Raw genomic sequence first — 25,776 nt, 5'->3', positions numbered from 1 at the left:
GTCGACTGACTGAGGTAAAGGACGTTTTACAGCCCCTGACGGTGTCTGAGACGCCTGAGCCGGTACTAACTGGTTTGCCGGGCGTCTTATTTCGTCAACTGACTTTTGTAATGTGCTGACATTATCACGTAATTCCATAACTAAAGCCATCCATTCCGGTGTCGACTCCCTAGGGGGTGACATTACCATCATCGGCAATTGCTCTGCCTCCACACCAATATCGTCCTCATACATGTCGACACACACGTACCGACACACAGCAGCCACACAGGGAATGCTCTAATCGAAGACAGGACCCCCTAGCCCTTTGGGGAGACAGAGGGAGAGTTTGCCAGCACACACCAAAAGCGCTATAAATGTATATAAACAACCCTAGAAGGTGTTGTTTACTATATATGCGCTCTTAATATATAAATATCGCCAATTTATGCCCCCCTTCTCTTTGTTACCCTGTTTCTGTAGTGCAGTGCAGGGGAGAGACCTGGGAGCCTTCCTCACCAGCGGAGCTGAGCAGGAAAATGGCGCTGAGTGCTGAGGAGAATAAGCTCCGCCCCTTTTTCGGCGGGCTTTTCCCCGGTTTTTAAGAAACTGGCCTGGGTTAAAATACATACATATAGCCTTAATGGCTATATGTGATGTATTTATTTTGCCACTAAAGGTAATTATATTGCTGCCCAGGGCGCCCCCAGCAGCGCCCTGCACCCTCCGTGACTGAGTCAGTGAGCCGTGTGACAACAATGGCGCACAGCTGCCGTGCTGTGCGCTACCTTCAAGAAGACTGAGGAGTCTTCTGCCGCCTGCTTTCCGGACCTCCGTTCTGCCGTCTCTTCAGCGTCTGTAAGGGGGATCGGCGGCGCGGCTCCGGGACGAACCCCAGGCTGACCTGTGTTCCGACTCCCTCTGGAGCTAAGTGTCCAGTAGCCTAAGACTCCAATCCATCCTGCACGCAGGTGAGTTGGAAATCTCTCCCCTAAGTCCCTCGATGCAGTGATCCTGTTGCCAGCAGGAATCACTGAGATTGAAACCTAAAAAAAAACTTTTCTAAACAGCTCTTTAGGAGAGCCACCTAGATTGCACCCTCTCGGACGGGCACAAAAACCTAACTGAGGCTTGGAGGAGGGTCATAGGGGGAGGAGCCAGTACGCACCATGTGACCTAAAAGCTTTTTTAGATGTGCCCTGTCTCCTGCGGAGCCCGCTATTCCCCATGGTCCTGACGGAGTCCCAGCATCCACTAGGACGTTAGAGAAAAGTCCTTATCTTACACAAGACACTGCAAAAACTAATCCATGCACTCATCTCACGCATTGATTATTGTAATAGTCTCCTTACTTATTGGTCTTCCCAAACATAGGCTATCGCCACTACAATCCATTTTAAATTCGGCTGAGAGGCTAATCTTCCTCGCTAGACATTCTTTGTCTGCTGACCCGTTCTGTCAGTCCCTCCATTGGTTACCGGTATTCTACCGCGTTAAATATAAAATACTTTTACACTTATACAAGGCTATTAACCAAACTGCACCATCATACATATCTTCACTCATCTCAAAATATCTCCCTACCAGACCTCTTCGCTCTGCAGAAGATCTGCGTCCGTCTCTCATCCACATGTATTACTTGTTCCCACTCAAAATAACAGGACTTTATCCGGGCTTCCCCCACTCTGTGGAATAACCTCCCACGCACAGTAAGACTCACCTCTAGTCGCCAAACCTTTAAACGTTCCCTGAAAACTCACCTCTTCAGACAAGTCTATCAAATTCCAGACCCACCCACATAACCTTCAAATCTTCCCTATCCTATCCTATTCCAACAGAATTTGCTGCGCTATATAAGAAACTGCTAATAAATATAGAGATATTCTAGGAGAGGGGTCTTACGACTCGATGCAAATCACAGGAAGCTGCGTATAGGTGCAGCCACTGTTTCCTGTAGCTGACGCTGAGTGTGTGAGCACATTCAGTTTCTCAGGAAGAGTCTTTTCATAATGTGAAAGACTCCTTCAATATGCTGGAGGTGTAACTCCCAGAGTCGGCGGTTATCGCTGCCGCTGTCACTGTCAAAAGTTAGTACATAGCATTAGAACTTTAAATAAAAATGAAAGTCTGTTGCAGTGTGGCAATTATTAATACATGTGCCTCTAAATGTCCTTATCATGGTTATGGATCTCTTTCAATATTCATTTGTAGATGTATAAGTATGTAATTAGTAGTAGTGGATCTTGTACAGAGCAGGGGCCACCAGAAATGGCTGCACTATTTTCAGTGTGATGTACAGTCGGGGAGTATAATCACACTGCACATTGCATTTAATTGTGGGTAGGTGGATTGTCCTGTAACTTTCAGCTGGCTCTGCAGTCTGAATAAAACATGGAAGCTGTCATGCAAATACATTGTGTACAAGCCTTTAAGGGGGTAATTCAATTGAAGGCAAACGGATTCGCCTGCCTGAATTAGTGAGACACCTGCCTCGCTTTACGGCAGTTTGTTCTCGCTCAAAAGTGTTTGCTACCACATAGGGTGAGAATCGGCCGGGCGAAAGTTGGGAGTTGGGCATCTGTTGCCGGGTGATTAAAAGCCACAGCAATGGCAATTTGTTCCTCTTTGCCAACAATGGAATTCTTCTCCCCCCCCCCCCCCCCCCAGATCTGGTGAGCACCTTGGAGAAACTATTCAGAAATCTGCTGTGCTGCTACTAATACATGGTGATGGTGGTCAATTGTTGAGCTTTGCTGTTTCCTTCTAAAGCTGCTGGAGGTCTCCCTTACTACAACAAAGTGCTTTGTCTAGCCTGAATAGTCATTGTGCACACTCAGATGGTTCAGTTATTGAGCTGCTCCCTGGAAATGATTTACCAGCCTTATAGAACTGAGAAAGGAAAAAAACACTAACAATAGCCTAAAATAATTCACAATGGGGTAAATGTACTTTGGCAACTGCAGAAGAGTGTCTAGTATAAAATGCAGGGTTTGGTTGTACCGAAACTAAACATCCAGTTGTCCTTCCATTCCTCCCTTCTGTGGCACCATTCCATAGAGAGCTGGGTTAGTGCAGTACAGAAACCTTCTAACATGCAACTAAACAGTGGGGATAACAGTGGGTGAGGAGCTCAGTGGGGAAAAAATAGTCCTCTAATAGTGCTGAAAGCTTGGAAAATCAGCCTAGAACACTTGTCGTCCTTACTCTGCAGTGAGCATAAATATCACCATAGGGTAATAGCTTTTGTGCAATTTATTGGCATTAAAAGTCCTTTTTAACCTTGCAAACATCTTTTCTCCTAGCCTCACTCATCTGGTACCATCACTAATATACTTTTAGCCCCCTCCCATTGTGCAGGATGACCAGGTTTAAATATTTGCTGCCTCTTCCTGTCTGTAGACCAGAAGTGTAGCAAGTAGAGTGCGAGTTACAGTTACTAGTTCTTTAACATGTGTATTGGGAAACAATAAGGTGATTAAGTGCTAAATCTTCAACTACAAACACAATTTAGATAATGGCCCTCATTCAGATGTGGATGGAGTTGCTATCACTGCTGCTTACACAGAAGCAGCAGCTATAGCACTATTATGGTAATGCAGCAGGGGGGGTCATGCCTCCAGCTGCATTACTGATCTGAACCAAGTCCTAGGACGCAGTGTTGGATCATCTGTGACATCATTGGTTGGCTGCATGACCCATGGGGTCGCGCAAACCTGCTGCTGCCTAGATGCTAGGAAATCGCCGTCCTTTGACGGAGATCCTGGCCTTTTCCTCCCCTGCAACACACCTCCGAACCTCCGTTTGGAGAAACGAAGTCCATCACCGCCACCTCCCCACCCCCAAACGGCATCAAACTGTCAGTAACTAACAGTCTGATGTCTTAGTTCATCCGTTGTGGCAGAACGGGTTCTGCACATCCGCAAAGTACCGATAATCCGTACTTTGCGAAGAACAAAGCACCTCCATCCACACCTGAATTGCCCCCAATGTCATTAGAAGGTTTACATACAATGCATACAGAAAGTATTCACAGCGCTTTACTTTTTCCACATTTTGCTATGTGACAGCCTTATTCCAAAATGGAATAAATGCATTTCTCTGACGTCCTAGTGGATGCTGGGAACTCCGAAAGGACCATGGGGAATAGCGGCTCCGCAGGAGACTGGGCACAACTAAAGAAAGCTTTTAGGTCACCTGGTGTGCACTGGCTCCTCCCACTATGACCCTCCTCCAAGCCTCAGTTAGATTTCTGTGCCCGGCTGAGCTGGATGCACACTAGGGGCTCTCCTGAGCTTCTAGAAAGAAAGTATATATTTAGGTTTTTTATTTTACAGTGAGACCTGCTGGCAACAGGCTCACTGCAGCGAGGGACTAAGGGGAGAAGAAGCAAACCTACCTGCTTGCAGCTAGCTTGGGCTTCTTGGGCTACTGGACACCATTAGCTCCAGAGGGATCGACCGCATGGAACTGGCCTTGGTGTTCGGTCCCGGAGCCGCGCCGCCGTCCCCCTTACAGAGCCAGAAGCAAGAAGAGGTCCGGAAAATCGGCGGCAGAAGACATCAGTCTTCACCAAGGTAGCGCACAGCACTGCAGCTGTGCGCCATTGCTCCTCATGCACACTTCACACTCCGGTCACTGAGGGTGCAGGGCGCTGGGGGGGGGGGCGCCCTGAGCAGCAATAAAAACACCTTGGCTGGCATATATATCACAATATATAGCCCCAGAGGCTATATATGTGATATATACCCCTGCCAGAATCCATAAAAAAGCGGGAGAAAAGTCAGCGAAAAAGGGGCGGAGCTATCTCTCTCAGCACACTGGCGCCATTTTCTCTTCACAGTGCAACTGGAAGACAGCTCCCCAGGCTCTCCCCTGTAGTTTTCAGGCTCAAAGGGTTAAAAAGAGAGGGGGGGCACAAAATTTAGGCGCAATATTGTATATACAAGCAGCTATTGGGAAAAATTCACTCAATATAGTGTTAATCCCTAAATTATATAGCGCTCTGGTGTGTGCTGGCATACTCTCTCTCTGTCTCCCCAAAGGGCTGTGTGGGGTCCTGTCCTCAGTCAGAGGAGGCTTATGTGATGGCAGAGCAGATGCCGATAAATGTGATGTCGCCCCCTGTGGGGCCGACACCAGAGTGGATGGATAGGTGGAAGGTATAAACCGACAGTGTCAACTCCTTACATAAAAGGCTGGATGACGTAACAGCTATGGGACAGCCGGCTTCTCAGCCCGCGCCTGCCCAGGCGTCTCAAAGGCCATCAGGGGCTCAAAAACGCCCGCTCCCTCAGATGGCAGACACAGATGTCGACACGGAGTCTGACTCCAGTGTCGACGAGGTTGAGACATATACACAATCCACTAGGAACATCCGTTACATGATCCCGGCAATAAAAAGTGTTACACATTTCTGACATTAACCCAAGTACCACTAAAAAAAAAAGGGTTTTATGTTTGGGGAGAAAAAGCAGGCAGTGTTTTGTTCCCCCATCAAATGAGTGAATGAAGTGTGAAAAAGCGTGGGTTCCCCCGATAAGAAACTGGTAATTTCTAAAAAGTTACTAATGGCGTACCCTTTCCCGCCAGAGGATAAGTTACGTTGGGAGATATCCCCTAGGGTGGATAAGGCGCTCACACGTTTGTCAAAAAAGGTGGCACTGCCGTCTTAGGATACGGCCACTTTGAAGGTACCTGCTGATAAAAAGCAGGAGGCTATCCTGAAGTCTGTATTTACACACTCGGGTACTAGACTGAGACCTGCAGATAGTGCTGCTGCAGCGTGGTCTGTAACCCTGTCAAACAGGGATACTATTTTGCGAACATAAGACGTCGTCTTGTATATGAAGGATGCACAGAGGGATATTTTGCCGGCTGGCATCCAGAATTAATGCAATGTCCATTCGGTCAGGAGGTTATTAGAGACCCGACACTGGACAGGTGATGCTGACTTTAAAAGGCACATAGAGCCTTTATAAGGGTGAGGAATTGTTTGGGGATGGTCTCTGGGACCTCGTATCCACAGCAACAGCTGGGAAGAAAAATTTTTACCTCAGGTTTCCTCACAGCCTCAGAAAGCACTGTATTATCAGGTACAGTCCTTTCGGCTTCAGAAATGCAAGCGTGTAAAACGAGGGAAGAGGGAAAAAGCTGCACCAGTCAGCCAGTTCCCAGAATCAAAATTCTTCCCCCGCTTCCTCTGAGTCCACCGCATGACGGGGGGGCTTCACAGGCGTAGCCAGGTACGGTGGGGGGCCGCCTCAAAAATTTCAGCGATCAGTGGGCTCGCTCACAGGTGGATCCCTAGATCCTTCAAGTAGTATCTCAGGGGTACAAGCTGGAATTCGAGGCGTCTCCCCCCCGCCGTTTCCTCAAATCTGCCTTGCCGACAACTCCCTCAGGCAGGGAGACTGTGTTAGAGGCAATTCACAAGCTGTATTCCCAGCAGGTGATAGTCAAGGTGCATCTACTTCAACAAGGACGGGGTTACTATTCCACACTGTTTGTGGTACCGAAACCGGACGGTTCGGTGAGACCCATTTTATATTTTAAATCCTTGAACACATACATAAAAAAAAAAATTCAAGTTCAAGATGGAATCGCTCAGGGCGATTATTGCAAGCCTGGAGGAGGGGGATTACATGGTATCCCTGGACATCAAGGAGGCTTACCTACATGTCCCCATTTACCATCCTCACCAGGAGTACCTCAGGTTTGTGGTACAGGATTGCCATTACCGATTCCAAACACTGCCGTTTGGACTGTCCACGGCACCGAGGGTCTTTACCAAGGTAATGGCAGAAATGATTATACTCCTTCGAGAAAGGAAGTTTTAATTATCCAGTACTTGGACGATCTCCTTATAAAGGCGAGGTCCAAGGAGCAGTTGTTGGTCGGAGTAGCACTATCTCGGGAAGTGCTACAACAGCACGGATGGATTCTATACATTCCAAAGTCACAGCTGGTTCCTACCACAAGCCTATTGTTCCTGGGGATGGTTCTGGACACAGAACAGAAAAAAGTGTTTCTCCCGCAGGAGAAAGCCAAGGAGCTGTCATCTCTAGTCCGAGACCTCCTGAAACCGAAACAGGTATCGGTGCATCACTGCACGCGGGTCCTGGGAAAAATGGTGGCTTCTTACGAAGCAATTCCTTTCGGCAGGTTCCATGCAAGAACTTTTCAGTGGGACATGTTGGACCAGTGGTCCGGATCGCTTCTTCAGATGCATCGGCTGATAACCCTGTCTCCAAGGACCAGGGTATCTCTACTGTGGTGGCTGCAGAGTGCTCATCTTCAAGAGGGCCGCAGATTCGGCATACAGGACTGGGTCCTAGTAACCACGGATGCCAGCCTTCGAGGCTGGGGGGCAGTCACACAGGGAAGAAATTTCCAAGGACTTTGGTCAAGTCAGGAGTCGTCCCTACTCATAAATATTCTGGAACTGAGGGCCATTTACAATGCCCTAAGTCTGGCAAGGCCTCTGCTTCAAAACCAGCCGGTACTGATCCAATCAGACAACATCACGGTAGTCGCCCATGTAAACCGACAGGGCGGCACAAGAAGCAGGATGGCGATGGCAGAAGCCACAAGGATTCTCCGATGGGCGGAAAATCAAGTCTTAGCACTGTCAGCAGTGTTCATTCCGGGAGTGGACAACTGGGAAGCAGACTTCCTCAGCGGACACGACCTACACCCGGGAGAGTGGGGACTTCATCCAGAAGTCTTCACTCTGATTGTAAATCGATGTGAACGTCCACAAGTGGACATGATGGCGTCCCGCCTCAACAAAAAACTAGAGAGATATTGCGCCAGGTCAAGGGACCCTCAGGCGATAGCTGTGGACGCTCTGGTGACACCGTGGGTGTACCTGTCAGTTTATGTGATCCCTCCTCTGCCTCTCATACCAAGGGTACTGAGAATAATAAGAAAACGAGGAGTAAGAACAATACTCGTGGTTCCGGATTGGCCAAAAGCGTGGTACCCGGAACTTCAAGAGATGATCTCAGAGGACCCATGGCCTCTGCCGCTCAGACAGGACCTGCTGCAGCAGGGGCCCTGTCTGTTCCAAGACTTACCGCGGCTGCGTTTGACGGCATGGCGGTTGAACGCCGGATCCTGATGGAAAAGGGCATTCCGGAGGAAGTCATTCCTACGCTGATTAAAGCCAGGAAAGATGTAACTGCAAAGCATTATCACCGCATATGGCGGAAATATGTTGCTTGGTGTGAGGCCAAAAAGGCCCCAACAGAGGAATTTCAACTAGGTCGATTTCTGCATTTCCTACAAGCAGGAGTGACTATGGGCCTGAAATTAGGCTCCATTAAGGTACAGATCTCGGCTCTGTCGATTTTCTTCCAGAAAGAACTGGCTTCATTGCCTGAAGTTCAGACGTTTGTGAAGGGAGTGCTGCATATTCAGCCCCCTTTTGTGCCTCCAGTGGCACCTTGGGATCTCAACGTGGTGTTGAGTTTCTTAAAATCACATTGGTTTGAGCCACTTAAAACCGTGGATCTAAAATATCTCACGTGGAAAGTGGTCATGTTATTGGCCTTGGCTTCGGCCAGGCGTGTGTCAGAATTGGCGGCTTTGTCATGTAAAAGCCCTTATCTGATTTTCCATATGGATAGGGCAGAATTGAGGACTCGTCCTCAGTTTCTCCCTAAGGTGGTATCAGCTTTTCACTTGAACCAACCTATTGTGGTGCCTGCGGCTACTAGGGACTTGGAGGATTCCAAGTTGCTGGACGTAGTCAGGGCCTTGAAAATTTATGTTTCCAGGACGGCTGGAGTCAGGAAAACTGACTCGCTATTTATCCTGTATGCACCCAACAAGCTGGGTGCTCCTGCTTCTAAGCAGACTATTGCTCGCTGGATTTGTAGCACAATTCAGCAGGCGCATTCTGCGGCTGGACTGCCGCATCCTAAATCAGTAAAAGCCCATTCCACAAGGAAGGTGGGCTCATCTTGGGCGGCTGCCCGAGGGGTCTCGGCTTTACAACTTTGCCGAGCTGCTACTTGGTCAGTGGCAAACACGTTTGCAAAATTCTACAAATTTGATACCCTGGCTGAGGAGGACCTTGAGTTCTCTCATTCGGTGCTGCAGAGTCATCCGCACTCTCCCGCCCGTTTGGGAGCTTTGGTATAATCCCCATGGTCCTTTCGGAGTTCCCAGCATCCACTAGGACGTCAGAGAAAATAAGATTTTACTCACCGGTAAATCTATTTCTCGTAGTCCGTAGTGGATGCTGGGCGCCCGTCCCAAGTGCGGATTGTCTGCAATACTTGTACATAGTTACAGTTAACTAAAGGGTTATTGTTGAGCCATCTGTTGAGAGGCTCAGTTGTTTTCATACTGTTAAACTGGGTATTGTATCACGAGTTATACAGTGTGATTGGTGTGGCTGGTAAGAGTCTTACCCGGGATTCAAAATCCTTCCTTATTATGTCAGCTCGTCCGGGCACAGTGTCCTAACTGAGGCTTGGAGGAGGGTCATAGTGGGAGGAGCCAGTGCACACCAGGTGACCTAAAAGCTTTCTTTAGTTGTGCCCAGTCTCCTGCGGAGCCGCTATTCCCCATGGTCCTTTCGGAGTTCCCAGCATCCACTACGGACTACGAGAAATAGATTTACCGGTGAGTAAAATCTTATTTTTTCCCCTCAAAATTCTACACACAATACCTCCTAATGACGTGAAAAAAGTTTTTTTTGAACTCTTCATAAATTTATTAAAAATGAAAAACTAAGAAATCACATGTACATAAGTATTCACAGCCTTTGCTCAATATTTTGTTGATGCACCTTTGGCAGCAATTACAGCCTCATATATCTTTTTGGATATGATGCCACAAGCTTGGCACACCTATCTTTGGGCAGTTTCGCCCATTCTTCTTTGCAGCACCTCTCAAGCTTCATCAGGTTGGATGGGAAGCTTCGGTGCACAGCCATTTCAGATCTGTACAGAGATGTTCAATCGGATTCAAGTCTAGGCTCTTGCTGGGCCACTCAAGGACATTCACAGAGTTGTCCTGAAGCCACTCCTTTGATATCTTTGCTGTGTGCTTAGGGTCGTTGTCCTGCTGAAAGATGAACCGTCGTCCCAGTCTGAGGTCAAGAGCACTCTGGAGCAGGTTTTCATCCAGGATGTCTCTGTACATTGCTGCATTTATCTTTCCCTCTATCTTGACTAGTCTCCCAGTACCTGCCACTGAAAAAACATCCCCACAGCATGATGCTGCCACCGCCATGCTTCACTGTAGGGATGGTATTGGCCTGGTGATGAGCAGTGCCTGGTTTCCTCCAAACATGATGCCTGGGATTTACACCAAAGAGTTCAATCTTTGTCTCATCAGACCAGAGAATTTTGTTTCTCTTGGTCTGAGAGTCCTTCAGGTGCATTTTGGCAAACTCCAGGTGGGCTGCCATGTGCTTTTTACTAAAGAGTGGCTTCCGTCAGGCCACTCAAACATACAGGTCTGATTGGTGGATTTCTGCAGAGATGGTTGTACTTCTGGAAGGTTCTCCTCTCTCCACAGAGGAATGCTGTAGTTCTGACAGAGTGACCATTGGGTTCTTGGTTATCTCCCTGACTAGGGCCCTTCTTCCCCGATCGCTCAGTCTAGATGGCCAGCCAGCTCTAGGAAGAGTCCTAGTGGTTCCAAACTTCTTCCATTTACGAATGATGGAGGCCGCTGTGTTCATTGGACCTTCAAAGCAGCCGATATTTTTCTGTACCCTTCCCCAGATTTGTGCTTCGAGAAAATCCTTTCTCGGAGGTCTACAGACAATTCCTTTGACGTCATGACAGTGCATGCCTGAGCACAAACCAAGCAAGTGTGGGACCTTTATATAGACAGGTGTGTGCCTTTCCAAATCATGTCCAATTAACTGAATTTTTCACAGGTGGACTCCAATTAAGCTGTAGGAACATCTCAAGGATCAGTGGAAACAGGAGCTCAATTTTGAGCTTCATGGTAAAGGGTGTGAATAGTTATGTACATTTTGATTTCTTAGTTTTTTATTTTTAATACATTTGCAAAAATCTAAAAAAACAAAAACGTCATTATGTGGTATTGTGTGTAGAATTTTGAGGGGGAAAAATAAATTTTTCCAGTGTTTAGGAGCAAATGGTCTATTCTCATTTACTTCTATAAAGTATTAGATTTTCATTCCAACCAGCTGGATTGGGGAGAAAATTGTATAGTGTTTACCTATTTTAAGAACTAAAATGCTGCCAGTTTCAGGCAGGGATTAAGTCTGTTCCTCCCATATAAAACCATTAGTGTCTTCAGGTCAAGGCATTTTTGATATCCTAATGCAGGGTTTCCCAAACTCCGCCATTACAGTCCACATATTAAGGATATCAATGCTTGAGTCCAGATGTTTAAATCAAATTGACTGAGGTGCTAATTAAGTCACCTGTGCTCAAGCATGGATATTCTTAAAACCTGGACTGTAATGGCAGAGTTTGGGAAGCCCTGTCTAATGTACTCCTGAGGTATATTTTGTCGACATGGTCGTAATATCGACATTGATCATATCCGGACTGGTGAAATGTCGACATGATTAGAACGTTGCCAAAAATTACCTGGTGGTCTAGTGGTGACCTGCCTGTTACAGCAGGTCCGGCGGCTCTAGCGGTGTCCTGCAGTCTGTCAATGATGTTGTGCTGATCCTGCAGTAAGTAAGGCTAAACCATACTACAAGCATACAACTGGCGCTGTCATTAATCGAAGTGGGAGCAGCTTATCTCGAGGATTTGATCCCAAAGAGATATCGGCGGCTTTCTCAGTGTCACCAGTCCGGAGGCGGGGAAACACGTATGTCACAGGACAGGACATTTCTCTTAAGAATTGCAGCATTTAGCTGCTTCATCTTAACACTGCTGAGCTGGCCGGTGAATTTCCTTACTGCTATACCCCAATGCTAAGGGGAGAAAAGCAGGAGTCTGCATACTAACGTATGATCCCGGGCAAGGCTGTTTGCTGTAACAGCAGCAGGGAGAAGTACTACATTTGGTTGCATTGCATAGTGTACCATAATCACTGGTTGGATTCTATTTAGTTTAAATGCTGCTATTGTATGTGTGCACACTAATGCAATACTAACTGCTTTTAAAGTGCTACTAATCTGGAGAAAGCTCCATACTAAACTGACTGTGCTATTAATTTAGAAAAAGCTGCATACTAAATGGACTGTGCTTTATTAACCCATTATTCCATATGGATATAAAGATGGAAGTATTTTTAGTGGAAACTCCACTGGGACTGAGATATAATATAACATCTGTATTGTAGACACCTGACAAGGAAAATTATTGGTGTGGAGATCTGTTCACACAGGCTGCTAAATTTTAATGGCTCATTTGGTATGCTGAATTTAAGTTTAGTACAGGTTGAGTATCCCTTATCCAAGATTCAAAATCCCAAATCCCACATTTTTGGGTCCCCTACTGAGATAATGACATACAGTGGGGGAAAAAAAGTATTTGGACAGCCATCGATTGTGCAAGTTGACCCACTTAAAAAGATGAGAGGTCTAATTTCCCATCATAGGTACACTTCAGACAGAATCTGAAAACAAAAAAACAAAACAGGAAATCACATTGTATGATTTTTTAAACAATTTACTTGTATATTCTTGTGGAAAATAAATATTTGGACACCTACCAAGCAGCGAGATTTCTGGCTCTCACAGACCTGTTACTACTTTAAAAAGCTCTTCCATCCTCCACGCGTTACCTGTATTAATGGCACCTGTTTGAACTGGTTATCTGTATAAAAGACACCTGTCCACACCCTCAAACAGTCAGACTGCTACCTCTCCACCGTGGCCAAGACCAGAGAGCTGTCTAAGGACACCAGGGACAAAATTGTAGAGCTGCATAAGGCTGGGATGAGCTACTCGACAATAGGCAAGCAGCTTGGTGAGAAGAGATCAACTGTTGGCGCAATTATTAAAAAAAGGAAGAAATACAAGATCACTGACAATCTCCCTCGACCTGGGGATCCATGAAAGATCTCACCTTGTGTGGTATCAATGATCTTGAGAACGGTGAGGAATCAGCCCAGAACTACACGGGGGACCTGGTCAATGACCTAAAGAGAGCTGGAACCACAGTCACAAAGGTTACCATTAGTAACACACTAAGTCGTCATAGATTGAAATCCTGCAGCGCCCGAAAGATCCCCCTGCTTAAGCCAGCACATGTCCAGGCCCGTCTAACGTTTGCCAGTGACCATCTGGATGATCCAGAGGAGGATTGGGAGAATGTAATGTAGTCAGATGAGAGCAAAATCTAATTTTTTGGTATAAACTTCACTTGCAGTGTTTGGAGGGAGAAGAATGATGAATGGCATCCCAAGAACACCATACCCACTGTGAAGCATGGGGGTGGAAACATCATGCTTTGAGGCTGCTTTTCTGCAAAGGGAACAAGACGACTGATCCATATTAAGGAGAGGATGAATGGGGACATGTATCGTGAGATTTTGTGCAAAAACCTCCTTCCCTCAGTAAGAGCATTGAAGATGGAACGTGGCTGGGTCTTCCAGCATGACAATGACCCCAAACACACCACCCGGGCAACTAAGGAGTGGCTCTGTAAGAAGCATTTCAAGGTCCTGGAGTGGAGTCCTCAACCCAATAAAAAATCTGTGGAGGGAGTTGAAAGTCCGTGTTGCCCGGCGATAGCCCCAAAACATGACAGATCTAGAGAAGATCTGCATGGAAGAGTGGGCCAAAATACCTGCTACAGTGTGTGCAAACCTGGTCAAGTACTACAGGAAATGTTTGACCTTTGTAATTGCCAACCGAGGTTATATTACAAAGTATTGAGTAAAACTTTTTGATTGTACAAATATTTATTTATTTCAGATTTTGTCTCTCACAGTTGATGTGTTCGTATGATGGAAATTACAGACCTCTCATCTTTTTAAGTGGGTCAACTTGTACAATCGGTGGCTGTCCAAATACTTTTTTGCCCCACTGTATATATTACGTGTGTATATATAGATATATTATATATCTGTATTTATCTTGTGTAATGTAATTTTATAATACTGGCCGGTATTTGTAATTGTATAAGTTTTTATTATATATTTGATAAAATTGTGAGCAAAGTGAGAAGCGCAGTCTCATATTTTGGTGTTGTTTTTTAACCCCTAAACACCCACTAATGCCTAATTCTTCTCTCCCGTAGCCAAATCCTAACCCTGCACTGCCGGTCTGTGCAGTGTGTCCACATTTTGGGCAAGTTGATAAATATCACTGTTTCTTGAAAATCCTACCAGTGCCTGTATTATTATTTATTGCCAGTTATTTATATAGCTCACACATTCCGCAGTGCTTTACAGAGCCATTCACCTCAGTCCCTGCCCCAGTGGAGCTTACAATCTATATTCCCTACCACATGTACATGCACACACATTCATGCTAGGGTTACTTTTTGGTTTGGAGCCAATTAACCTACTTCCCCACGGGGAGAATATACAAACTGCACACATGGCCATATTGGGAATTGAACCTATGACCTCAGTGCTGTGAGGCAGTAATGATAACCATTACACCATGCGTGCTGCCCTGTGTGGCTTTAGGGGGTCATTCCGACCCCTTCGCATGCAGCGGTTCTTCGCTGCGGTGCGAACGGGTTAAAACTGCGCATGCACGTCGTTGTTCGCCGGGTAGCGGCTAGAACAAAGAAGAAGGTGATCGCTAGCGCGATCGCAAGAAGATTGACAGCGGGGAGGCGTTCCAGGGCGTCTACTCGCCGTTTTCCGGGCGTTGAGATCCGAACGCAGGTGTGTCCAGGCGGTTGGAGGGTGGATGTCTGACGTCATTCCCGGGACCTTCGTCGCTGGATCTGTTGTACAGGGTAAGTAGGTCTGACCCTGGTCTTGTTCTGCAGGAAACTTTTTTTTTTAGCATAGCAGGGCTGCACAAGCGATCGCAGCCCTGCTATGCTAAAATACACTCCCCCATAGGCGGCGTCAAGTTGATCGCAGAAGCAACAAAAAGTTGCTACGTGCGATCAACTCGGAATGAGGGCCTTAGTCAGAGCATCTTAATTGTGTTCAAAATCATGTGACTTTTATTGTCTTTTTTTTACTTTCAGCTTCTGTATGTGTTTTTTTTTTTTTTTTTTTTGTTTGTTTCACTTTCTCTTTTCAGCGTTTGAGGCAGTGTTGTTTTCTCTTTATGGGATAAGACAAGTTTTTTTTTTTTTTTTTTTTGTTCTGCTTTCTGCATTACATACCAATATATCTAGAGAGCAGTTTTGAGTCTTATCAAAAGGCGACAAATATCATTAACTCTCTTGGAAAATACACATATGTGGCTGAAAAGCACAGATGGAAACTACAAAAATAAATCAGTGGGGCCAATCCAGATGTGATGTGCACCACCTGCTGGTGTCTGAAGGAATGGCAATCTATTGGAGCTATTCAATTGTTCCTCCGGTAGATGCTCATCAACCGCTGCGCACACTTTTTTTTCACACAACTTCAGGATGCGCAAGAAAGAATGCATTTAAAAAGTCTGTAGTAAACCTGGATTTTGGACGCCCATTCAAGCACACTAGATTAGTTTACCCACTTTGTGTGGCTATACCCGGAGCAGTCCAGTGCCTTAACTCGTAATTGGAATCTGAGCGGACCAACAATTTAAGTGCACCAATAGATGCCCATAGCTATAGACGCCCAGCAGGGAGTGCAGAAAACAATTGAATCGGCCCCAGTGTGTCTCCTAAAGGCTGTGGATTATTTGAGGTTTTCTTTCCCTGATCGTTCGTTCATTTATTTATTTATTTATATTTACTTGCATTTTAAATATGTACTAATAGCCAATAAACTATGAACTGTATTATGTACAACTATCTTCTTTCTGATCAGCGTTGATTTAATAAGCACAATGATGTAAGTAGTCGCCAAAATAGTGACTAAACAAAATCCATAATTTAATTTCTGCAATGTTCTAGGATGCAAATAAACTGAATAAGCTATTACCAGAAGTTTTATTACCTGCCACAAAATGTGACCACACTTCACATTAATTGCAGCAGTTTATGTATAGGGTGATTTGTAGGAGCTTGCTGATTTTAATCCTACATTTTTGTTCTATTTCTTTATAGGTTTTTGCACTCATTGTTTTCGCCTGTATTTTGACTGATTGCTACAGTAGTAGCCCAGAAGGAGGAGGTTTATACTGCATTTTTAATAAAAGTGATGCTTGCCACTATGCGGAGGGGATCGGAATTATAGCCTTCATAGGGTCACTGTTATTTCTGGGATTAGATGCTTACTTCCCAACGCTCAGCAACATCAACACCAGAAAGTACATTGTAATGTCAGACTTGGGCTTCGCAGGTATGTACCCATTTTTTTGGGGGTTTTTTTTGCTGAAAGGAGATATGGGTTAAGCACCCTTTTAATTAACCCCTTGCCATGCCTTATTTGTCTGATTGACTCTGACTCTAAATGCCTTCAAATTACTTCCCACATCATCTGCTATGTCCAGCTGGATGTTGTAATATTTTACATTTCTCTAACGTCCTAAGTGGATGCTGGGGACTCCGTAAGGACCATGGGGAATAGCGGCTCCGCAGGAGACTGGGCACATCTAAAGAAAGCTTTAGGACTAACTGGTGTGCACTGGCTCCTCCCCCTATGACCCTCCTCCAAGCCCCAGTTAGATTTCTGTGCCCGACGAGAAGGGTGCACACTAGGGGCTCTCCTGAGCTTCTTAGTGAAAGTTTTAGTTTAGGTTTGTTATTTTCAGTGAGACCTGCTGGCAACAGGCTCACTGCATCGACGGACTAAGGGGAGAAGAAGCGAACTCACCTGCGTGCAGAGTGGATTGGGCTTCTTGGCTACTGGACATTAGCTCCAGAGGGACGATCACAGGCCCAGCCTGGATGGGTCCCGGAGCCGCGCCGCCGGCCCCCTTACAGAGCCAGAAGAGCGAAGAGGTCCGGAAAAATCGGCGGCAGAAGACGTTCCTGTCTTCAATAAGGTAGCGCACTGCAGCTGTGCGCCATTGCTCTCAGCACACTTCATACTCCGGTCACTGAGGGTGCAGGGCGCTGGGGGGGGCGCCCTGAGACGCAATAAAACATGATAAAAATACCTTACATGGCAAAAAAATACATCACATATAGCTCCTGGGCTATATGGATGCATTTAACCCCTGCCAGAATATACAGAAAAACGGGAGATAGGCTCCGCCCCCTTTTCGGCGGCCTTATCTCCTCAGCACACTGGCGCCATTTTCCCTCACAGCTCAGTTGGAGGGAAGCTCCCTGGCTCTTCCCTGCAGTCACTACACTACAGAAAGGGTTAAAAAAAGAGAGGGGGGCACTAATTAGGTGCAGTATTAAAACATACAGCAGCTATAAGGGGAAAAACACTTATATAAGTTTATCCCTGTGTGTGTGTGTGTGTGTGTGTGTGTGTGTGTGTATATATATATATGTGTGTATGTATGTATGTATGTATGTATGTATGTATATATATATATATATATATATATATATATATATATATATATATATATATATATATATATATATATATATATATATATATATATATATATATTTCGCTCTGGTGTGTGCTGGCATACTCTCCCTCTGTCTCCCCAAAGGGCTAGTGGGGTCCTGTCCTCTATCAGAGCATTCCCTGTGTGTGTGCTGTGTGTCGGTACGTTTGTGTCGACATGTATGAGGAGAAAAATTATGTGGAGACGGAGCAGAGTGTCTGTAACAGTGATGTCACCCCCTAGAGGGTCGACACCTGAGTGGATGTACTGTTGAAAATTTCGTGACAGTGTCAGCTCTGTATAAAAAAACAGTGGTTGACATGAGACAGCCGGCTACTCAGCTTGTGCCTGTCCAGACGTCTCATAGGCCATCAGGGGCTCTAAAGCGCCCGTTACCTCAGATGGCAGATACAGACGCCGACACGGATACTGACTCCTGTGTCGACGGTGAAGAGACAACCGTGATTTCCAGTAGGGCCACACGTTACATGATTGAGACAATGGAAAATGTTTTATACATTTCTGATAATACGAGTACCACCAAAAAGGGGTATTATGTTCGGTGAGGGAAAAACTACCTGTAGTTTTCCTGAATCTGAGAAATAAAATGAGGTGTGTGATGATGCGTGGGTTTCCCCCCGATAACAATTGATAATTTCTTAAAAAGTATTGGCTGTATACCCTTTCCCGCCAGAGGTTAGGGTGCGTTGGGAAACACCCCCTAGGGGGGATAAGGCGCTCACACGCTTGTAAGAACAAGGGCTCTACCCTCTCATGAGATGGCCGCCCTTAAGGATCCTGCTGATAGAAAGCAGGAGGGTATCCAAAAATGTATTCACACACATACTGGTGTTATACTGCGACCAGCAATCGCCTCAGCCTGGAGGTGCAGTGCTGGGTTGGCATGGTCGGATTCCCTGACTGGAAATATTGATATCCTAGATAAGGATAGTATATTATTGCCTATAGAGCATTTAAAAGATGCATTTCTATATATGCATGATGCACAGCGGAATATTTGCCGACTGGCATCAAGTATAAGTGCGTTGTCCAATTCTACCAGTAAAATGGTCAGGTGATGCGGATTCCAAACGGCATTTGGAAGTATTGCCTTTGAAAGGGGACATTTGGGGTCGGTCTTTTAGACCTGGTGGCCACGGCAACAACTGGGAAATCCACGTTTGTACCCCAGGTCGCCTCTCAAAATAAGACTCCGTATTATCAGGCGCAGTCCTTTGTTGGCAAGCGGACAAAAGGTTCCTCTTTTCTGCTCGTGACAGAGGGAGAGGAAAAAGGCTGAAGAGATTAGCCAGTTCCCAGGAACAGAAACCCTTTCCCGCCTCTGCCAAGCCCTCAGTATGACGCTAGGGCCTTACAAGCTCAGGCACGGTGGGGGCCCGTTCTCAATGAATTTCAGTGCGCAGTGGGCTCACTCGCAAGTAGACCCCTGGATCCTCCAGGTAATATCTCAGGGGTACATATTGGAATTCGAGACGTCTCCCCCTCGCCGTTTCCAAAAGTCTGCTTTACCGACGTCTCCCTCTGACAGGGAGGCAGTTTTGGAAGCCATTCACAAGCTGTATTCCCAGCAGGTGATAATCAAGGTACCCCTCCTGCAACAGGGAACGGGGTATTATTCCACACTATTGTGGTGCCGAAGCCAGACGGCTCGGTGAGACCGATTCTAAATCTAAAATCTTTGAACACTTACATACAGAGGTTCAAATTCAAGATTGAGTCACTCAGAGCAGTGATTGCGAACCTGGAAGAAGGGGACTACATGATGTCTCGGGACATCAAGGATGCTTACCTTCTTGTCAAAATTTACCCTTCTCACCAAGGGTACCTCAGGTTATGGTACAGAACTGTCACTATCAGTTCAGACGCTGCCGTAGGGATGGTCCACGGCACCCCGGGTCTTTACCAAGGTAATGGCCGAAATGATATCCCTTCGAAGGAAGGGAATTTTAGTTATCCCTTACTTGGACGATTCCCTGATAAGGGTAAGATCCAGGGAACAGTTGGAAGTCGGTGTAGCACTATCTCAGGTAGTGTTGCGGCAGCACGATTGGATTCTCAATATTCCAAAATCGCAGCTGGTTCCGACGACTTGTCTTCTGTTTCCTAGGGATGATCCTGGACACAGTCCAGAAAAAAGGTGTTTCTCCCGGAAGAGAAAGCCAGGGAGTTATCCGAGCTAGTCGGGAACCTCCTAAAACCGAACCAAGTCTCAGTGCATCAATGCACATGGGTTCTGGGTAAAAATGGTGGCTTCCTACGAAGCAATCCCATTCGTTAGATTCCACGCAAGAACTTTCCAGTGGAACGTACTGGACAAATGGTCCGGGTCGCATTTTCAGATGCATCAGCGGATAACCCTGTCACCAAGGACAAGGGTATCCATCCTGTGGTGGTTGCAGAGTGCTCATCTTCTAGAGGGCCGCAGATTCGGCATTCAGGACTGGGTCCTGGTGACCACGGATGCCAGCCTGCGAGGCTGGGGAGCAGTCACACAGGGAAGGAATATCCAGGGCTTGGGGTCAAGCCTGGATACATCACTTCACATAAATATCCTGAAGCTAAGGGCCATTTACAATGCTCTAAGCTTAGCAAGACCTCTGCTTCAAGGTCAGCCGGTGTTGATCCAGTCGGACAACATCATGGCAGTCACCCACGTAAACAGACAGGGTGGCACAAGAAGCAGGAGGGCAATGGCAGAAGCTGCAGGGATTCTTCGCTGGGCGGAAAATCATGTGATAGCACTGTCAACAGTATTCATTCCGGGAGTGGACAACTGGGAAGCAGACTTCCTCAGCACGACCTCCACCCGGGAGAGTGGGGACTTCACCCAGAAGTCGTCCACATGATTAAAAAACTCGACAGGTATTGCGCCAGGTCAAGAGACCCTCGGGCAATAGTTGTAGACGCTCTGGTAACACCGTGGGTGTACCAGTCAGTGTATGTGTTCCCTCCTCTGCCTCTCATACCCAAGGTACTGAGATTAATAAGATGGAGAGGAGAAAGCACTATATTCGTGGCTCCGGATTGGCCAAGAAGGACTTGGTAACCGGAACTTCAAGAGATGCTCACGGAGGATCCGTGGCCTCTACCTCTAAGAAGGGACCTGCTCCAGCAAGGACCCTGTCTGTTCCAAGACTTACCGCGGCTGCGTTTGACGGCATGCCGGTTGAACACCGGATCCTGAAGGAAAAAAGGCATTCCGGATGAAGTCATCCATATCCTGATCTAAAGCCAGGAAGGATGTAACCGCAAAAACATTATCACCGCAATTGGCGAAAATATGTTGCGTAGTGCGAGGCCAGTAAGGCCCGACGGAGGAAATTCAACTGGGTCGATTCCTACATTTCCTGCAAACAGGAGTGTCTATGGGCCTGAAATTGGGGTCCATTAAGGTTCAGATTTCGGCCCTGTCAATTTTCTTCCAAAAAAGAACTAGCTTCAGTCCCTGAAGTTTAGACGTTTGTAAAAGGGGTACTGCATATACAGCCTCCTTTTGTGCGTCCAGTGGCAATTTGGGATCTCAATGTAGTTTGGGTTCCAAAAGTCACATTGGTTTGAACCACTTAAATCTGTGGAGTTAAAATATCTCACATGGAAAGTGGTCATGCTGTTGGCCCTGGCCTGGGCCAGGCGCGTGTCAGAATTGGCGGCTTTATCCTGTAAAAGCCCTTATCTGATTTTCCATTCGGACAGGGCGGAATTGAGGACTCGTCCTCCGTTTCTCCCTAAGGTGGTTCCAGCGTTTTCACCTGAACCAACCTATTGTGGTGCCTGCGGCTACTAGGGACTTGGAGGCATCCAAGTTGCTGGATGTTGTCAGGGCCCTGAAAATATGTTTCCAGGACGGCTGGAGTCAGGAAATCTGACTCGCTGTTTATCCTGTATGCACCCAACAAGCTGGGTGCTCCTGCTTCTAAGCAGATTATTGCTCGTTGGATTTGTAGTACAATTCAGCTTGCACATTCTGTGGCAAGCCTGCCACAGCTAAAATCTGTAAAAGCCTGTTCCACAAGGAAAGTGGGCTCATCTTGGTCGGCTGCCCGAGGGGTCTCGGCTTTACAACTTTGCCGAGCAGCTACTTGGTCAGGGGCAAACACGTTTGCTAAATTCTACAAATTTGATACCCTGGCGGAGGAGGACCTGGAGTTCTCTCATTCGGTGCTGCAGAGTCATCCGCACTCTCCCGCCCGTTTGGGAGCTTTGGTATAATCCCCATGGTCCTTACGGAGTCCCCAGCATCCACTTAGGACGTTAGAGAAAATAAGAATTTACTTACCGATAATTCTATTTCTCATAGTCCGTAGTGGATGCTGGGCGCCCATCCCAAGTGCGGATTGTCTGCAATACTTGTACATAGTTATTGTTACAAAAATCGGGTTATTATTGTTGGGAGCCATCTTTTCAGAGGCTCCTCTGTTATCATACTGTTAACTGGGTTCAGATCACAAGTTATACGGTGTGATTGGTGTGGCTGGTATGAGTCTTACCCGGGATTCATAAATCCTTCCTTATTGTGTACGCTCGTCCGGGCACAGTATCCTAACTGAGGCTTGGAGGAGGGTCATAGGGGGAGGAGCCAGTGCACACCAGTTAGTCCTAAAGCTTTCTTTAGATGTGCCCAGTCTCCTGCGGAGCCGCTATTCCCCATGGTCCTTACGGAGTCCCCAGCATCCACTACGGACTATGAGAAATAGAATTATCGGTAAGTAAATTCTTATTTTAACACTCCTTCACCTAGGTAGTAAAACTGTGAGGGTTCCATGTCTTGGCACCTGCAAAATACAATAGCACAGGGTTATTCAACCTGCAGCCCTCCAGCTGATGTGAAACTACACCTCCTATCATGCTCTGCCACAGTTTAGCATTCCCTAATAGGAAAATTGTGGTAGGGCATGCTGGGATGTCTAGTTCCACAAGAACTGGAGGACTGCATGTTAAATACCCCTGCACTAAGATGTGTCAAACCTTCTGAACAGGACATGGCTTCTAGCTATTATTTTATAGAAGGTACTTGATAAATGATGGAATGTGATTGGTTGCTATGGACCACTTCCCTACTTGTACACTGTAGAAGGTTTGATAGATCGCCCCCTAAAAGTCATGTTTAAATTGATTAGTTGTCAGTGGAGCTGCTTGCTATAATCCTGTCAGCTTTAATAACTTCCTCTTTCATTCAGTATTCTTTAGGCCATTATGCCTTAAGCATGCAGTACTATTACCAGACCGGGTGCCATGTATGGGGACTGCGGTGCTGTTAGTTTGGCAGAGTACTAGTAGCTGAAGAACAAATTTAAATACAATCCTTTACCATAATGTTTGACACCTACAGTAGTTATTACTGTACAACAAATGTAAACAAATATATTGTTTTTTAATAAAAGTTTACATAGTATGGGGTGCAGTGAATTTGCCGGTGGTCAGGATACAGACACCGGAATACCAACTGCTGACAACACCGACAGCCGGACTCCCGACTCACAGGGGCTGTTTCCACTGGTGGGTGTCAACGACACCTATAGAGTGGGAATAGACACTGTGGCGAGCCACCGGGCCTGCAAGGGGACTCTTTGCGCCCGCCCCTGGCACACTGGCGGCCAGGATGCCATTGTTGATATACCAACTGTCTGTAAATCATACTGATCCCCTTCAGTAGCGGCTCTTGGCACGGGCAAGCAGGACTTTTGCCCGGGGCGCTGCTTTCCCAAGGGCGCTGCTGCCGTGGCAAGAGCCGCTACTGTGTCCAGATGGCGGCGGTGGTACTGTGTCCAGACGGGGATGGCAGCGGCGGTGGTTAGGAAAAGGTCCTCTCTGAGAAGAAAAACTAGACACGCAGTGAGGTAGTGTCTAGTTTCCCTTCGCGGAGAAGACCTTTCCCTGCTAGGGGAGCCTGCCGTGCGGTGCGCCTGACGTCATCGAGCACCGCACGGCAGTTTAGGACAGTCATGGACGCTAGGGGTCATAATTGACCTCTAGTGTCTATACGCTCCTATGGATCCAAGGAGCGGCGCCGGTGGCAGAAAACGGACGGCAGCAGTGGTCGGGAAACGGGAACGGGGCTGGTGAGTATTCTTGATTGATATATATTTTTTATTTCTCTAACGTCCTAGTGGATGCTGGGGACTCCGTAAGGACCATGGGGATAGACGGGCTCTGCAGGAGACATGGGCACTTTAAGAAAGAATTTAGGTTCTGGTGTGCACTGGCTCCTCCCTCTATGCCCCTCCTCCAGACCTCAGTTTGATACTGTGCCCAGACGAGCTGGGTGCTTTTCAGTGAGGTCTCCTGAGTTTGCTGAGAGAAAGTATTTTGTTAGGTTTTTTATTTTCAGGGAGATCTGCTGGCAACAGACTCCCTGCATCGTGGAACAGAGGGGAGAGAAGCAGCCCTACTCTCTGAAGCTAGGTCCTGCTTCTTAGGCTACTGGACACCATTAGCTCCAGAGGGATCGGTACGCAGGATCTCGCCCTCGCCGTCCGGTCCCAGAGCTGCGCCGCCGTCACCCCTCGCAGAGCCGGAAGACAGAAGCCAGGTGAGTATGAGAAGCAAAGAAGACTTCACAGGCGGCAGAAGACTTCATGATCTTCACTGAGGTAACGCACAGCACTGCAGCTGTGCGCGATTGCTCCCACACACCTCACATACTCCGGTCACTGTAAGGGTGCAGGGCGGGGCGCCCTGGGCAGCAATATAAACCTCTTATTTGGCAAAAGGAGCATATATACAGCTAGACACTCTATATATGCAGGAGCCCCCGCCAATTTTACACTTTTAGCGGGACAGAAGCCCGCCGTCGAGGGGGCAGGGCTTCTCCCTCAGCACTCACCAGCGCCATGTTTTTTTCTCCACAGCACCGCTGAGAGGAAGCTCCCCGGTCTCTCCCCTGCTTATACCACGGTAGAAGAGAGGGTTTTAAAGAGGGGGGGCACATAATTCGGCGCAGATAATAACATCGCTACTGGGTAAACATTAAATTGCTGTGTTTTTTCCTGGGTCATATAGCGCTGGGGTGTGTGCTGGCATACTCTCTCTCTGTCTCTCCAAAGGGCCTTGTGGGGGAATTATCTTCAGATGAGCATTCCCTGAGTGTGTGGTGTGTCGACATGTCTGAGGTAAAAGGCTCCCCTAAGGAGGAGATGGAGCAAATGTGTGTGAGTGGTGTCTCCGTCGACAACGCCGACACCTGTTTGGATATGTGAAATTAAGTGCTAAGGTAAATTTATTGCACAAAAGATTAGAGAACAGACAGGGAATCTATTCATGTCTGTCCCTATGTCGCAGAGACCTTCAGAGTCTCTCAATGCTCACTATCCAAAATAATAGACACTGATATCGACACAGAGTCTGACTCCAGTGTCGACTACGATAATGCAAGGTTACTGCCAAAATGGCAGGAAAGTATTCAATATGATTATTGTAATAAAAGATGTTTTGCATATCGCTGATGACTCATCTGTCCCTTAGATGAGGGTACACATGTTTAAGGGGAAGAAAGCTGAGGTAAATTTCCCTCCTCCTCATGAAGAAAAAGAGCGGGAATCTCCAGACAAGAGACTGCAGATTCCCACAAAGAATTCTCAGGGAGTATCTTTTCCCTACTAGGGCCAGGATATGATGGGAATCTTCCCCTAGGGTGGACAAAGCTTGTCACGTTTACCCAAAAGGTAGCGCTGACTTAACAGCTATCCTCGGGGATCCTGCAGATAGCATGCAGTAAAAGTACTTTGAAGTCCATTTACACGCATTCTGGTACACTACTCAGACCGGCGATAGTGTCGGCATGGGTTTATAGCGATCTATCTATCTAATATATATCCATATAATATATATCCAAATAGCGGAAAAAGGCACTCCAGAGGCTTAATGATAATAGAAAATTGTATTGACAAGGAGCGACGTTTCGGGGCAGTGCCCCTTCCTCAAGGCATACCAATACACAGTGAAAAGCAGAAACATACCCCCTAAAGTACCCCTCAGGGCCGAGTGCGCCGTCCTCCACGTCTCCCGCCGCGTCTTCCTCTCTGCTCACTGCCGCCTAGTACTTCTGGGTCCCTGCTTGACCTGATTACCATGGCAACCCAGGCAGCATGCGTTCCACCACAGAAGGTGCTGCGTGCGGTTCACGGCTCGTAGCGCTGGCCAGGGGGGGCGGAGAGGACTCGCAACTCTGTATTAGCCCTAACAAAAACATAAGAAACATACATGAAAAACAAGTGTAAAAATACAAATATAAAACGCAGTGACCATATTAA

General features: G+C 46.9%; 1 protein-coding gene across 1 annotated transcript in view; it reads left to right on the top strand.

Annotated features, from left to right (window-relative positions):
* SYNGR2 (synaptogyrin 2) overlaps positions 1-25,776 on the top strand; it is a 71,123-nt gene that overhangs the window by 9,415 nt on the left and 35,932 nt on the right. Inside the window, exon 2 of the mRNA XM_063961297.1 lies at positions 16,101-16,335. Coding sequence (XP_063817367.1) covers positions 16,101-16,335 — 235 coding nt within the window. The remainder of the gene's footprint in view (positions 1-16,100; positions 16,336-25,776) is intronic.

Source organism: Pseudophryne corroboree, chromosome 3 (assembly GCF_028390025.1).
Source record: "Pseudophryne corroboree isolate aPseCor3 chromosome 3, aPseCor3.hap2, whole genome shotgun sequence".
NCBI classification, from domain to species: domain Eukaryota; kingdom Metazoa; phylum Chordata; class Amphibia; order Anura; family Myobatrachidae; genus Pseudophryne; species Pseudophryne corroboree.
This window is presented reverse-complemented; position numbering and strand designations above follow the sequence as displayed.